Genomic DNA, 17,579 nt, shown 5'->3' on the forward strand with positions numbered 1-17,579 from the left:
CATCATACACCAATTCATGGTATTGGGAATATTAAAATTAATTATGCAATAACATTGCATAATGTTCTTTATGTCCCACAATTTAACATCAATCTCTTTTCTGTCATTGCATACATTGATAACACTATTAATTCAGTTCTTTTTCAACCTAAATATGTGTTATTCAGCAACATTATCAGAATCGGGTGATTGGGATAGCTAAAAGGCATGGCAAACTTTACTTGTTGCAACATGAGGCTGCTGTTATGGCCAATACAAGTCAATCTTCTGTTTTTTCTTTACAAAATAATGTAGACCACTGGCATAATCGCCTTGGTCATCCTTCAATGTACATTTCCAATATTTTTAATAAAAAGATTGACTCTTCTTTTTCTGCAAATTCTAATCAGCATTGCTCAATATGCCATTTAGCTAAACAAAAATGACTTCCCTTCATATCTAACAATAATTTTTTCAATAATATCTTTGACTTAATCCACACGGATATATGGGGCACTTTCAACATCATTAGTGTTGAAGGTTATAGGTATTTTCTTACCATTGTAGATGACAAATCAAGATTCACATGGACATACATGCTAAAAACTAAAGTTGATGCTCCCACAGTTCTAATTAACTTTTACAACTTGATTTGCACTTAATTTTCTACTCCAATCAAAGCAGTTTGAACGGACAATGCCAAAGAATTAAACTTGGCCTCTTTTTTTTTTTGCCTCTAAAGGCATCATTAACCTTCATTCTTGTGTGGAATGACCACAACAAAACTCAGTAGTGGAAAGAAAACACCAACATATCTTAAACATAGCTCGAGCTCTATGTTTTCAATCTAATCTACATCTAGTCTATATATCATCCAAGCTGCAACCTATTTGTTAAATAGGACACCCTCTGCCTTACTAAAAGGGCTTACATCCTATGAAATTCTATACACCAAACCCCCCAATATGACCATTTGAGGACCTTTGGCTGCTTGGCTTATGGCTCCACGTTAGTCTCAAAAAGACACAAGTTCACTCCTCACAGTCGTGCCTCCATTTTCATTGGATATCCATATGGTATGAAAGCCTATACCTTGTTAGACATAGAAACCAACCTCATTTACCATTCTAGGGATGTCACATTCCATGAAAACATATTCCCCTTTTTTTTCACATAAACCCAACACTGATGTTGATTTATATTTTCCACAAGCAGTGATTCCCTCACATTACAACATACAGCCCACTGTCAATATTCCATCTGCTCCAGTTGAGCATATACAAAAGAAAGTACCCCTTGTCAAAAAAACACTTGCTCCAACAGACAAAATCCACTGTCAATACAACACCTGCTACAACAGAGCCTTTACCAAATACAAAGGCTCTAATGACCATACCACTTGCTCCAACTGAGCCTACAAAACAGAACAAACATGGTCGACTCATAAAGAAACCATCTCACTTGGATGCTTATGTTTGTCACACAGCCTCCACTGCGCATCCTATTATACTCTTTCTTTCTTACGTCAAGCTTCATCCTAAATTTAGAGCTGCTGTGTTAGCAGCCTATTCTGAAATCGAGCCTCAAAGTTATGCTAAGGCATCCCAATTCATTAATTGGCTCAAGGCCATGGACACCGAGACTCAAGCCCTGAAAAAAAAAAAAACAAAACTTGGATAATAACCAAGTTACCACCAGGACAAAGACTATCAGATGCAAATGGGTATACAAAGTTAAATATACCAAAGAAGAAGTTGTTGATAGATTCAAAGCGAGGTTAGTAGCCAAAGGCTACAACCAAGGACAAGGTATTGACTATTCCCAAACCTTTGCACCCATAGCAAAGTTTAACACCTTAAAAATCTTGTTAGCTCTTGCTGCCATGTATAATTGGAACATTCACCAATTAGACATCAACAATGCATTTCTTCATGGTGATCTCCATGAAGAAGTGTACATGAAACTTCTACCAGGTTACAAAGCTCCCCCAAATTCTGTTTGCCTCTTAGAAAAGAGCATTTACGGTTTGAACAAGCCTCTCGACAGTGGTACTCTAAGCTTAGTTCCACACTCCTCGAAGATGGCTTCCACCAATCTTTATCTAATAATTCCCTCTTCATTAAGAGAACTAGCACTATGCTTCTGTTGTCCTCATCTACGTTGACGACATTATTGTTGCAAGCAACAATGACAATGCTATTGCCCACTTCAAAGTTTTTTTGGACAATAAATTTAAACTTAAAGACATAGGCTCCCTTCGATTCTTCCTTGGACTTGAAGTTGCTAGAACGAAAAAAGGCATGTCAGTTTCTTAACGCCCTTTCACACTTCAGCTTTTGAAGGATACAGGGTACTTAGGAGCAAAACCTGCTTCCTCTCCAATGGAATATAATCTCAAACTCAACAAAGATAAATGGGCCCTTCTACCTGACCCCACTACATACCGTAGCCTAATTAGTAAATTAATTTATTATACCATCACTAGGCCGGATATCTCCTATGCAGTAAACCATCTAAGCCAATTTCTTCAACAACCACGAGTACCCCACCTTCAAGCTACTAACAGGATCTTACAATACCTCAAGAGCACCCCTGGTCAAGGACTCTTCTTCCCTGCCAACACCTCCCCAACAATCTCAGCATATGCTGAAACAAGTTTATCAGCATCCAATGTTCAAATTTCATTCTTTGCTGATGCCGATTGGGGCAGTTGTCAAGATACTAGGTGCTCCATTTCAGGGTATTGTGTGTTCCTTGGCCAATCACTTGTCTCGTGGAAATCTAAAAAACAGCAGGTTGTATCTCGGTCATCTGCTAAAGCCGAGTATCGTGCAATGGCAGATGCCACTTCCAAAGTAACATGGATCCTTGCTCTCCTCAAAGACGTTGGCATCTCTCCCAAAGTTCTAGCAACATTATACTGTGACAACACTGCTGCAATGCACATCAGTGAGAATCCCGTTTACCATGAACGCACCAAACATGTGGAGATCGACTGCCACTTCATTCGAGAAAAAATTCAGCAAGGATCACTCAAGCTTCTTCATGTCTCATCTCAACAGAACCTTGCAGATATCTTCACCAAAGTTTTGCTACCTTCATCTTTCTCAAGCATTGTATCCAAGTTGGGTGTCATTAATATTTACACTCCAACTTAAGGGGGCTATTAAAATGTAATTAGTTGAGTTAGTTGTAGGCTTTTCACTTGTCTGCCATTTCTATTACCAGTTGGTATTTCTATTATTAACTAACTGATTGGTTAGTTATATTTGACCAACTAGGTTCTTGATTATTGCTGCTATAAAAGCACTTGACTCTGTACCATTTCATTTTCAATTCATTTTTGAGAAATAAAGCATTTTTCTTTTTCTCTCTCTCAGTTTCTCTCAGACTATGAGAAAAAATTTGACTAAAAAATTATTTCAGATACTAAAATAGATAGAGATGTATCGATGCATCTCTTTTAAAGAGGTACATTATAAAATTTTCCTATAATATATATATATATAAAATAAATTATCATTTTGCCACCAGATAGTGGTAGCTTTTTATTTAATTTTTCTTCAAAATTCTTAATTACCTCAAACAAAACAAATATGTATTATCATTTATATTTATAAGAATAAGTGTTCCATCTTAGGCATAATCTAGTGGAATGTATTACATAAATTTGGATGATTGGACGGGTTCGGTTCTTTGACCGTTTTGTTGTTCACATCAACTACAACCCACACTTTTACATAAAACGCACGTGCCTTTGACCTAAACGACGACTTCAGAACCTTCTGAAAAAAAAAATAGAGTATTTCTTCTATTACACCACTTCTTGAAAATTAAGAAGAAGAAAAACCCCAAAATCTCAACACACGCACAAAAAAGTAAGCTTGTGTTGAGTGAGAGATCGTGAAATTGTACTTTCTGGAAGGAAGCCCAGGACGATTGTTCATCGCATTCTGCTAATTCAGGTTTGTTTTATCTAGTTTTATTTTGGTTTCGAACCTTTTTTTGTTTTCCGAAAGCAGTTTTAGTTTGGTTTCGAAACTTGGATTGCTCTGTTTAGTGTCTTTTTTGGGTGGAGTTCTCAAGTGGGTACTGGGATTGGGAAGTTGAATTTACTATCTTGATAGTTTCAGAATGCTTAATTGTATTGGAATTTCGTGTTTTGTTGGTATGTTTCTTGCTGGAACTGGAATTTCGATCAGTGCTAACACTTACGTGTTTCGTGGTTGTGCGTTCAATTCGCTCTTGATGTCTGAAATTTCGAAGTTTTGATAGTAGAAAGAAGTGCAGAGAATGTGATTTATTTTATTTTTTTTTTATCAAATTTGAGTAATTTGGATTTTGGTACCAAGAACTGTTGACTTTTTTTATCAATAGTTTCTTTACTTTTTTTTTTAAAAAAAAAATAATAATTAAGATGAAAAATGCTAGTTATTCAGATGTTAGTCAACTTTGAATGAATAGTTCTGTGTACATGTTTGAAATTGGGTGTTGAATTTGAATTTGCTGCATATGTTTCTAAAAATGTTGGCTTTCTAACAGAAGGAGTAAGTGTGTTTTGGTACTAAAGATTTATGTGAAAAACTTTACATTTGACTTGTTTGACAAAAATTGCTTTGTCATTTAAAGATATTGTATTTGGGAAACAAACAGAAAGAATGGGATATAGATGTTTAATTTTTGATTGGACGTTCTTTTGATATGATTTTTCTATTTCTTTCCTTGATGAAGTAAGAATTTGGATCTCAAAATGCCGGCAAGTCGGCTTTTTTCTAGAATCAATACTTGGGAGCTAAAATCACAGATTGAGAGCAAAGTTGGGCGTTCAAAAGCAGAAGTGTACTTTAGTCTTTTGCAAAAATACTTGAGCCTTAAGATCAGCAAAGTTGAGTTTCACAGACTTTGCATTAGTACAATAGGGAGAGACAATCTGATTCTTCATAATCAACTCATCAAATCAATTTTAAAAAATGCAAGTCTTTCAAGGACACCTCCACCAAAAGTAAGCAAAGAAGCTGGTTCTTTCAGTGTTAAAGCTGCAAATGTTAGCCAAAGAAATGGCCTTCAGTCACTGTGCAATGGATTTCCCCAATCACCTCGAAAGGGGAGGACCCCCAGTTACCGGGATCGCAAGTTCAGGGACCGTCTAAGTCCTCTTGGGCCAAATGGGAAGAGCCATAACATTACATGTGAAGATGTAACTGCTAGAACTCAAGAACACGAAAGTGCAACTGACTTGTTTCTTTTGGGTGGCGAACCCCCTTGCTCTGTTGAAGATGGAGAAGAGGTTGATCAGGCTGCTGGAAGCCCGGGCATCCATAGCAGGAGTCCTCTTACAGCTCCTCTTGGCATCCCAAGAAATGCTAAGAAGACACAGAAACTACTCCTGAATGTATCACCATCCACAGCTTCCTTTGATATTTGTCTTAACTGTGGCCAGCTACCTGACACAAATTTTCTTAGGAAGAGGCTGGAGCAAAAGTTGGAGGCTGAAGGATTAAAGATTACAGAAGATTGTGTCATCATGATGAATAATAGCCTTGATGTTTATTTGAAGAGATTGATAAAGCCCTATTTAGAACTGGCTGGTTCAAGGTCTGGAAATAAACATGTAAACAATGGACACAATCAAGCACTGCCAGATATGAGATTTGTAAAGGCACCTACCCAAGCCAGTTCAGCATCCATGATAGATTTCCGGGTTGCAATGGAAATGAACCCTTTGCTTCTCGGAGAAGATTGGCCTACGAAGCTTGAGAAGATTTGTTTGCATGAATCAGCGTACAAAACTGGGAGCAGATAAGTGATTGCTTCAGATTCTTTTGCTGAGTATAGACTTCTACTCAAGTGAACATGATTCATATACAAATAGCAAAACCATTCTAACAGTTATCTTGACATTGCAACTTTGCTGAGCATTTCAAGTACATAATTAGAATAAAGGCATGGAGATTTTCGAAACAATATTGTATATAGGATTTTAAAGCTGATTCAACCCTGGGGTGAGTGACATGGTGAGGTATAAACGTAAGGAAACTGCAGTATAATTATAGCAAATAGGTCAATCTTAGCCTTAAAAAAGTCTTTTTAGCTTGTTTCCTCATTTATATTTTCTTATTTGTTAATAAATCTTGTGTTTTGAATTTCCCAGGTGATGGTTTTTCAGTTATTCTTCCACGAAATTTGATTCTTTGTTACATAAACGAATTAAATCTTGTCATTTATACTTTTATTTAGAATGATGAATTAGTCACCGTTGATGTCAGTGACTACTGTATTTGGTATCTACACACTACAATATTGGGCTTCACTGCAGTATATATTTCTGAGTATAAGACAAGAAAGAAGGAATTTTTTTCTTTTGCAGTAACTTTACTTATGTGATTCAAATGAACAATCTTTAGGAATCTTGTATTACTATTTAGTGTACAAGAGTAGTTGATAGTACTACTACTGATATGTCTGGTAAAGTTTTCTGCTCTTTTAGATATGTTCCTCAACGAATTTGTAAAAGCCTCTTTTTCTCTTTATGGGTATATTCTATGTAGTGTAACAACTTCCTTGATATGTTGACCTTTCCCACTTGGGTTTACAGTGTAAAAAAAAGCTAAAAACTAGCTGAGTGAATAAAACTTTCTGTTTCTGGTAAACACAAACAGTTGCTTAATTTAAGCTCTAGAGTCTTTAATTTTCTTGTTGGATATAAGTTTTTTTCTTATTTTTGGGATGTAAACAGAGCGAACTAGACAGGTTGTTACGGGTACTGGAATCCACCCGAATTTTCTCCCCTGCCCATTAGGGGTTCTTGAGTTAAATTGATTTCTTGATTGAAATATAGACATTGATGTCACAATCAAATATATTGTCTTGTTATGTAATTTGCCTTTAGTTTCCTCAAATTGTTTTGTTTGTTTTGCTAGGCTTGAAAAATTCTCCTGAAGTGGAATTCGTTTTCATTGCCTTATTCATGTGCTCTTTTTTTTTCCTACATACTTTCATCTTGGCATAAAATACATGAAAATGGAAAATAAACATACATAACTGTCAATTTTTGGTTATGAATGTCAATTTCACATGTCTTAAAAGAGAGAGAAATAAAATAAGACAGCTAAACATATTCCCTTATGATAAAAGATAGAAGGGAACTAAAGCTTTTATCTCTTTGTTAATTAATAAAGATTCTTATTCATCTGGCTATGTATCTACACAATCAGGTTTTGTTTATTGGTAAACACAACATGTGCCATAGTTTTAAATAATTGAATCCCAAGTTTTTTCTTTTCACATTTATAAATTAAAACTGAGTACATTATTAAAGAACAAAAGCCAGAATTCAGTACATTATAGAACCGAGCTCTTTAATGGCTGGCTGACACAGAAAAATAATTGTCCAAAAACAATAATTATGCATTACGACAATTCATCTGTAATAATAATGATAAAAGAGCCTCGTATCATAGGCAAAGCCACTTAGAGCATTTCGAATGCTAAATTTTTTTGAGTTACTTGTGAGAGTAAATGGACCCAAACCAACATAATTTGTGGCTGTGCAGTAGCACCGGTTGATGGTCAATTTTTTTTTCCTCTTTTTTAATTGGCTAACATAATTAAAAAACATAACAATGGATCCAGCAGATATATAACTACCATCGTTGCTTTTATTGGTCTTGCTCTTAGAGCCCAAGTAGAGCGATAGTCCCACCTTAAATTTAGATCAGTTCTAAGTTATTTGAGGCCTATGCCTAAGTAAAAAAATTTAGACCTTTATACAAAATACTATTATCCTCGAATATTGAAAATAATATTGTTTGGTGTGGTAGTAAATCGGTAATATATTCTTAGAATTCAAGGATGTCACATTTTTTATGATTATTGGGATTTGAACTTAGCAATTAATAATGTAAAATATGATTACAATAAAATTCTTTTTAACATATTTATGTATTATTTTATATTTTGATATAGCTAATTCTATAATTTTATGTTGATGTTCACATAATATAAAAATAAGTATTGATGTTAGGCACTATGATTTTTAGTCTTCAAGCAACGAAACATCCGTGTGCAAGGCTAGCTTTATCTTAATTTGGGCTTTAGACAAAAATAAAAAATGGGGCCAATAGAAAAGTGAAGTTGTTGGGATTTGAACACTAAACTCTTTACATATTACTCTAATTAAATTACCGCTGAGCTACGACATATATTTAGTATATTATGAGTATTATTTTTTAATTTTTTAATAACTATATCTTAACCTTCTTTCAAAATGTGAGCCCTGAGTGGTGGGGGGCCTAAGACGGCCGCCTCCTTCGTCTCACCTCAGGGCCGACCCTGCCCGTGTGACACCTTGACTTCTCTAAGCTAAGGCCAGCCTTCCAACTATCCGAGTAATAATTGTTTCATTTTTTCGCGTGACCATCTGTCTCGTGCACACTTTCTTCTCCTGAACAAACTCTCATCGAGTCATGCTTGCAAGCATTCATGAGTGCATTCATGCATCGAGACTCTCTAGCCAAGATACATACACTATCCATAGGTTCTTACTATGATAAGATAAAATCCCAACACACGTCACTCACCTAGTCACACTAGTGACCAAGGTAGCATGTGTAGCCAGATGTAAACACCAAGCTGGTGTGCCAACATCTCTAGTCATGCCCCATTCGATACTGTCCGAACAATTTCCCTCATGGCCCAAGGACTCTCATACTTCCATGTTCCAATCCTCACAGTACAATGCCTCCATGCATGTCTGCATGCCCTTAAGACAAGCTCAACGAATAACTACCTGTGTCATCTCATGTTGAGACTTGGGGCCAAGATGCACCACGTCTTTCAGAGGTTTAGGTCATGTTCCATACAAAGCGGCATACCTAAAATCCAATAGAAACGTACTAGCACTACAAAAAATCTTACTTTTAGTCACAACAAAACTTGTGACTAAAAGTAAAAAAATTGTGACTAACTATTAATTAGCATTCTTATGTTGTGACTAAAAGGTCCGTGGCTAATGGTATTAGTCACAAAAATTACAATTTGTTGTGACTAAATGTAGTTTTATTCACAATACTTGTTCTGACTAAAAGTAAATTAGTGACAACTTGTGTCTAAATACTATGTTTTAGTCACAAGTAGTTCTTTGTTGTGACCAAAAGTCACATTTAGTCACAAAAAAATTATGTTGTGACTAAAAAGTTGTCACTAAAAGTAGCTGTTTTTTGTAGTGTAGCTAACCTTTGGCGGCATCTCTAGATGCACTACTGGGTCAGCTCGATAATTTCTTTGAGTACTCCAACTCATAGAGACATATGAGTCCTCGTGGTCCTCATATGACTGCCTACTAGTCCTATTCACTAGTAGTAGCTCACTTAGCACTTAAGTGCTAGGGGTGGTGAAGAGCTGACACCAGGTTTTGCTCCCTTAATAGGACATTCTAAACTTTTAACCTTCTACCAAGAACATATATAATTTTTTCTCTATAGACATTTGATTATAAACATATACCAATTTTCAAAGTTATTCAAATTTTGATTGCGACATTGTATTCCTAGACGTTATAAATGGCGAATACCAAATTTTATCTGGAACAATATTGAAGATATTTATGAAAATATCACTGTCATACATACTAGGCATCAGCATGCCACCACACACCAACATGTGCCATTACTTGACCACCTCACGGACACCACTACTTAACTTGTATTGTGCCATCTTGGATGCTGACAAATTACACATAGCACTACTTTGAGTAGGGTTGTTCATATAAACCGGAAAACCGCAGTTTAAATCCGGACCACGACAATCCAAACCACTGTAAACCGTAACCGGAGAAACCGTTTTTGGTGGTTTGGTCAATCCAGACCGTTTACGGCGTAATGGTTCGATTGCGGTTTGTAATAAATAATTAATTGTTAAACCGGACCGGACCGTTTATAATAAATAATGAATTTATATATTTTTTATATGATTATATGTCTAATTTTGAACTTTTTTGTGTGTCAAGTTTTTTATTGCATGAATTTTAAATTTTTATGTTATGTTTGACTTTTAAGAATATTTTTATATCGTTATTTATATGTTATAGATCTATTACTTATCATGTTAAATATATATTTTGAAAAATAAAATTAAAAACTTAATAAAAATAGTACAATTACTTAAAAAATATGAATAATTATAAATTCCACTTAAATCGTGGTTTCGAAACAAACCAAACCGTTCTTAATGGTTTTGTTTGGTTTGGTTTGAGAAATTTATTGGTCAAGTTTGGTTTCCGATATTCGAAAAACCGTTATACTGGTTTGGTTCAAAAATTATGAAAATTCGGACCAAACCAATTCGTGAACACCCTTAACTTTGAGGTTGCACTCTACAAATAGTTACGTAGCGCTCTACAAATACTTAGTAATTTTCTTTCATCATTATTACAAAATAAAATAAGTGAAATTTAATATAAATTATATCAATAACAGTACAACACTTTATAATATTTTACTATAAAAATAAATAAATAATCGCTTCATTTTTATTTCTAGCTCTGCTCATATCCTGCTCATATCCTTATGTATTTTTTTTTAGGTCAATATCTAAAACTAATAGGAGTATAAATTAAAAATACAAGAATATGATTCAGGATAACATAATCTAGCCTTTTGAAACAGAAATCAAATCATTGCAAGATTATAAATTACAAATATTATTATTAAAAGAAAAAGATTAGGACTATAAACTATAAAGCATATTCGTTATGACGTGTTGAAGGTTACGTATCATATTTATCTTTAAAGACTTTATAATTCCAAATATTTCAATGATTTTGAAGTTTATCACACATTATTAATTATTGTTGTAGTGATGTTTAGCTATTTTACTAGGTAGAGTGCAAGATATTTATAAAATTATTGACTATAAAATACTTTGAAAATTCTATCACCTTTTTCTTTTGTCTTTTCTTATTGTATTGTTTTCATGTATTTGTCCCCTCAAAGATGCAACGTTCCTTTGTCACGTTTAAAATTATTTTCTATTTATTACTTTGTTTTTAGTTGATGATAGCAATGGCCCAACAATAGGATTTTTTTCTTGAAATAATAATAAGAACAAATAAAGTCTAATATTTGGTTGGATGAATTTAATTCGACAAGATTGCGAGCTCACGTCTAATTTACTTCAGAAATTAAGTTGGAGCAAACTCTTTCATCATAATTTTTCACATTATTAATTTGTTTTTATTTCTCGATTCTCGAAACAAGTAGGAGTATATCAGCATACCACTTTTAAAAATATGCATTAAAAATTTATTTTTATTACCATAAAATTAATTTATAGTATTCATATTTAAATTTACACATAATAAATTAAAAAGTATTTTTACAATGCACTCTCCAAATAAAAAAGTTACCCGTGAAATAGACAGTTTAAACTTTATTTTCGGCGTGTTAAATTTATTTAAATTTTTTTAAAATTTTGCAAAATGTCTTAAATAAGTATAATGTACGCTACTATAAAAAAAAATTTTAAATTTTAAAATAGGTAGAAGTACATCAATGTACGACTTTTAAAAAGACACATTATAATTTAATAAATACAACTAATAATATAAACATGTATAAAAATTAATTATATATATAAAAAAGTATGTCCTGTGTACAGTGCACAGCATATATACCGTACACTGTGGCACACACGAAAATTTAGTGTCATGTTTGCAGCTACGTTGGAGGGCCAATTCCACTGCATCACCAAATGTGAAGTCTCGTTGGTGATGCTCTTATTATGTTTGAATCGCCCTTCCTCTAATATTAAAAAAGAAGAAAAAAAAAATAATGCCTTTATAGCAGTGACAACATCATCAATAATGCTCTTTATACCTTGACATAATTTTATTCTATATCTAAGAAACTAATAAGACGATACCCAAACATAGAATGTAAAGTCAATATAATCAGAACTAAAAATGTATAGGTAAAAGTTAGAGCAATAATTACGGTGAAATCTCTAATAGTATGATCATCTCGCTAGCAATTAATTTTTAAAATTTAAAATTTTGATGGCAAATCTTCCAAAATTTATGTTTTTTTAGCAGTTTGCCATATCAATTCATATTTGGCTATTAACTATCATATTGATAGACAATACAGTAAACACATGACACAATTTGATTGATCACATAAATAAATATACAAAAATAAAATAAAATATAAAAAAAATCACATGTTCTTTGTTTTTTTTCTTTTCTCAATCTCTAACAACTCATTTTTTTAGTTTTTAGTTTTCTTCTTCATTGTCCGTACCATCACCACTACCACCACCATCCACAATCACGGACCCACCACTGACCACCATCAGTAAAAGCATTCACCACCACCAAAACCACCACTACTCACCAACACCACCACTGCAACCTATTTCTCAAACGCAAACAAAAAAAAAATTAAATAAATTCAAATCTAACAACGTACACATATATACACATTTAAAAATCTTCAAACCCCCTAAACCTAGCTCCACATTTTGATCAAATCTCACAATGTGATTCACTTTCCTTAAGCTCCAATGATTTTGAAGAACCCAAACATTGATAGAGTTAGGGATGCAGGATGAGAATGGAGGCCAGACCTTGACAAATTAAATGTGAGGGGGCACATACAAGAATATTATCTGTTTTTTTTTTCGAACAAGGGTTAGATATGGCTATTCCAACACTACTAGAAAGGAGATCGAGGGTACTGAGAGGGATGGTTGGAACTGCAAAGCTCAAATACTCATGTAGAGATAGGGGCTGGGTTGAGATCGTGCGTTGTTGGATCTAGTATTGCTAGCTTAAAGTTTAGGTGAAGGGTCATATAGGCGACGGCGTGTGGCTCGTTCATCTGCACTACTAAAAAAAGGCTTATTCACGTCGGTCCTTAAACTGATTTTTTTCGGAGACCGTCGCTAATAAAGTTACGTGATTATTTAAACCGCCGATTATAGTGGAGTATTCCCGATAATTTTAAATAGTTATTTAGTATTCTCGATGGTATAAAATAGTCATAAGTTTAAAATTGAAATTAGTTTTTAAGGAGTATCCCCGAAGGTTTAAAACTACCATGTATATTATACCCGACAGCTTTAAATCATTTGGGATGCCCTTTAAAATTTAAAAACACCCAAAAACATTTCAGATCTCTCTCTCTCCTCAACCACGAGCCACCACCACCATCATCTCCTCCGCTCTCTCCCCTCAGCCACGAGCCACCACCACTGTCTCCTCCACTCTCTCTTGCTCCCTCTCCTCCACTCTCTCTTTCTCGCTTCGTCCTTCTCCTCCTCTCTCTCTCCTCCACTCTATTCTTCGCGACCACGAGTACCACCGTCACTCATCTCTCTCTCTCTCTCTCTCTCTCTCTCTCTCTCTCTCTCTCTCTCTCTCTCACGCGACCACGAGCCACCACGAGCACCTGCATGTATAATGTTAGTACATTTTCATTATACTATATATATTTAAATCAAAGTGTATACATTCATATATGCATCTCTCCTATTAATCTAACCAAACCCATATAGATCTATAATTTTGTTTGTTTATATATACAGAGAGAGACAAAGTAATAAATAAGAGAAGAAGAAAGAGATGGTGAAAGCAATAAGATTATTAAGTTTAGTAATCTTCATATCATCCTCATTCAAACCAATTTAATTATTTCTCCTAGCTAGGAATTCTAGTACAGAATGCAGTAGCCAAAGGAGCTTATCACCATGCTCCGGAATTTGGTGATTGTGGCATGCATTAAGAGTATTCCCGACGATTTTCCACTGTCGTCGATGCTATAGGCGATGGTACAAAATCGTTAACAGTGTTGCTTCGTAATGCTGATGGTTTTGCACTATCGGGAAAGACTTTTTCGAACATTTTTTAACCGACATCTATTCTACCCAGTTTTGCGATGGTCAAATAAGTGTCGGCCTTAGAGATCGACGAGAATACTTTACTTGACTATTTAAAACAGTCAAGAAAACCCATTTTTTTAATAGTGCTGGTGTGGCAATCGTGAGTTGCAGAAAATATATAGAAAGAGGCGGAAAAGAGGATGGAAAGATGGGCTTTAGGGTTAGGTACTTGGCATTTTCTTAATTTTGTTTAATTATATGTTTTTTTTTTGTTTTAATTTTTATAAAAAAAATATATCTAATCTGCTTTAGAAAGAAAAAAAATATTTACAATTCATTTTTTATTTTAATATTTATTTTATTTGATATATTTATTTATGTGGATTAATGAAATTTTGTCATGTATTTATTGTGTTCATGTTAATAATACTTAGAGTATACATGAACAATCAAACATGACAATTAGTACTCAAATATGCACAAAAATGGTAAATTACTAATAAAACATGATTTTGGCGCTAAAATTTAAGTTTTGAGAATTAATTACTAGTGAAGTAAAAATTTTAGAAATTTACCGCAATTCATTCTAAAAAAAATTTATGTATAGAGACAAGAGACTTATTTATTAAAAATTAATGATAACAACAAAAATAGAAGAAGAAACACTTAACTTATTGTGTCCTTTACTTCTATATACGAACTTGACAAATGGTCACTCTGGTCTTCAATTATTCATTGTACAACAAATAGGTACCCCACGAAACACATTTATTTTAACTTTTTAATGAAATAATTTAAAATTCCATAGATTACAATTGAATGCCTCCCTCTCCATTGTTTTTGTTTTTCTTCATTATTATTCCTTTGTCTTCACATTTCCAATATTATCCATCCTCAAACAAATTTTTTCAGAGTAGTCTAATTGAAAGCACCACAGTTGATACGAATATTACCATTTTGACTGTTCTTAACTCCGACTCGGCCCAACCTAGTCATTGCAGAAATAAATGCATTGTTAAAGGCATTTGTGTTAGTAGCCCATGCATTGACAGTAGGCCTAGTTCTTGAGTCCTCAAATAGGACTTGATCCGAAGTGAAAAGACCCTTTTTCTGTTGAAGATTCTTGTAATACATGTTGTCAAAAGTTCTAGGGGTGTTTGGGTCCATGTTGATGGCTATTCTGGGGTCCACATTTCTTGGACACATTGCTTGGAGCTGTTTGGCGTATGTGCTGTTTAGGGTGGAGTCCACTTTGCTACCCCATATTCTGCTTGTGATCTGGCTGCAATGAGAGAATCCAAGGGTGTGCGCCGCTGCAACACAACACAGCTTATAATTAGTTGTCATCATCCAACGGTTACTATTTTTTTTTCTTTTTCTACTTTTGTACGTGCACGTGAAAAATGAATAAACAATCTTCAATTGTGATTTCTATAGTAATAGTTAAATATATATATAAAGACTTATAATATAATATAAATTGTACAAATTATGGTATGCTCTTATCTTGAAAAATAATAATAAGCATCTTAAATGATAAATATGAAACATGCACAATCAAGCAGCAATATGTGTCTCTCTATCTATCATATAATAATAATGATGATGGGAAAGAAGAGAAAAGTCATTGGATATTAAGATTGTGTAAAAGAAAAGAAGGCATTTTGTATGTGTACTATGTGGTGTGGGGGCATATGCTATTAATACGGTACCCAAATAACTGACCTTTAGACTATAAAATGCAAGGTTTCCAATTATTATCATGTACATATATAGTGTAAGAAGAAAAAGAAAAGCGGGTTTAATTGATTAGGCAAAAATGGGACCCAAACAACTCAAGGAAAATTGACAAAAGTTCAAAAATGATATGAGGGAGAGATAAGTACCAGATAGAGCAACCATATCTGCCTGGCTCAAACCATTAGCTTTAAACATGGAGTTGAGCTGGTCCACATTGAAGGAACCCTTTGGAAGCTTTCCATTCACACTTGATGCAGTCGAAGTTTTCCCATCGAATCTTCCCAACTCAACCGCATAAGAAGGTCCACCTGCCTGAATTAATAAAAAGTATATATATATATATAATTAATTAATTAACCAAATTAATTAAGTAGTGGATGTAGTATGAATTATAATTAATTAGTACCAGAGCAACAACATCACGGGTGGCCATGGTGAGAATATCAGCACACGAGACTTTGTTTTTGCAACTTGGAACAGCATCAACTGCAGCCTTAGCTTTGATCACAGTGTCAAAACCATCACCAGCAAGCGATAGATTATCTGGGTGATCCTTCTCGGCCTTGTTTCCTCCAGTGGAAGCAATCATTACAGATGCGTCACAGCCCTGTGGTTTTAACAATCAGAATTAGATATATATACACATATATATATAGCCACCCCAAAAGGGTCAAAAGTATATATATAAATTTACCGAAACAAAGCAATCGTGGAAGAAGAGACGAAGAGTAGCGGGAATGGTAACAAAGGTCTGTTGAAACTTCTGGCGCACAACGTTTCGGACAATGTTTTCGACATTAGGACATGTTTTGGAGTAAAAGTTTTGCTTAAGCTGGGCCGATGTGGGACTAGGTAAGAGGCATAAACTGAGGCAGAGTGATAATACCAGTACAATTTTGAACTGGGACATGTTATTTAAAGCTCGTAATAAAAGCTTTTCCAACAATATAATGGCCGGGCACAGAGAAGGAGAAAAGGAAAAAAGAGAAAGAAAGAAAGAAAGAAAGAGAGAACAAAATGAATACTAGCCACTTGGAATATTGGAGTTGGAAAGCTGATTTGAACTTGGTTTCATGAAATATTTATATTAAAAAATATATGGAGGGTCACATGCCAGTTGGTAAAATTAGAATCTTTTCTTTACGATTTATAAGAAGATTTCTGATGAGTAACAGAATATATAAGAGAGTTTCAACTTTCACAAGTGTGTAATTTTTAAATGGTTTCTTAATTTTTGGCACTGTCAGATAACTAATTAAAAGCCGCCCTTATGACCATTGCTTTTAGTCACCATCATTTACTGTCAATACGAGGCTTTAAAATTAGTAAGTGATTTTTTATATTATTTATTAAATTAAATTTTGTAATATCTAATATTAATTTACACTAATAAATAACGATATAACGGTATGGAACTTTTGTGGTGCTCGGCACTCGCCCTTAACATTTCACTATATGTATAGACTCGTTGTCCAATCAAATATTTGAGTATACATATCTACCTTCATTTTGAAGCCCCCAAATAAGAAAAAAGAAAAAAGAAAAAAGAAAAGTAAATATCCTTAAAACGTGGTCCAAAGTAAAGGGACACGAAGAGAACGGGAAACAGAAAAGGAAAGACAGAAAAAAAAAAAAAAAGACAGAAGTTAGAATTGGGCATAATTAGTAAGTAGCATGCACGTCAAGGCTGCTTCGTTAGGGCTTCCCCAGTCCGAACCCAAAAGATATGACTATTAGCTAATACATAGTTGGGTAGATCATGTTACGAATTAAGTTGGAAAAAAAAAACAAATTGTTCCATCATTATTTGAATTTATTCAGCTTAATTATTTGGTTATGTATTTACTTTGAGCAACTTGACTTAATTACTAATATATATAAATATATATATATATATTTATATATACTTGCAAGGCACTTGCAAGACAATCGGTTGAGATATATATATACATATATGTTATAATATAGTCCCTTAGAAGCGATTG

The 17,579-nt window shown here is 34.0% G+C and overlaps 2 protein-coding genes across 3 annotated transcripts; one reads left to right on the top strand and one right to left on the bottom strand.

Annotated features, from left to right (window-relative positions):
- Positions 1-3,633: 3,633 nt before the first annotated feature.
- On the top strand, positions 3,634-6,182 carry LOC115715332 (uncharacterized). 2 transcript variants are annotated; one of them, XM_030644191.2, is made up of 2 exons: positions 3,634-3,944; positions 4,711-6,182. In XM_030644191.2, exon 2 carries the CDS (start codon positions 4,730-4,732, stop codon positions 5,780-5,782), a length of 1,053 nt encoding a protein of 350 aa, XP_030500051.2. In that variant the 5' UTR covers positions 3,634-3,944; positions 4,711-4,729; the 3' UTR covers positions 5,783-6,182. The 2 variants fall into 2 exon arrangements, with proteins under 2 accessions (XP_030500051.2, XP_030500052.2); XM_030644192.2 differs by having other exon boundaries at positions 3,753-3,944; positions 4,715-6,182.
- Positions 6,183-14,465: 8,283 nt separating this feature from the next.
- LOC115714377 (peroxidase 35) lies at positions 14,466-16,810 on the bottom strand. Its single transcript, XM_061114434.1, has 4 exons — positions 16,289-16,810; positions 16,001-16,201; positions 15,741-15,906; positions 14,466-15,167 (listed from the first exon to the last, which is right to left on the bottom strand). The coding sequence occupies exons 1-4, from the start codon at positions 16,502-16,504 to the stop codon at positions 14,773-14,775; spliced, it is 978 nt and encodes a 325-aa protein (XP_060970417.1). The 5' UTR covers positions 16,505-16,810; the 3' UTR covers positions 14,466-14,772.
- Between the last annotated feature and the right edge of the window lie 769 nt (positions 16,811-17,579).

This window comes from Cannabis sativa, chromosome 4 (assembly GCF_029168945.1).
Source record: "Cannabis sativa cultivar Pink pepper isolate KNU-18-1 chromosome 4, ASM2916894v1, whole genome shotgun sequence".
NCBI classification, from domain to species: domain Eukaryota; kingdom Viridiplantae; phylum Streptophyta; class Magnoliopsida; order Rosales; family Cannabaceae; genus Cannabis; species Cannabis sativa.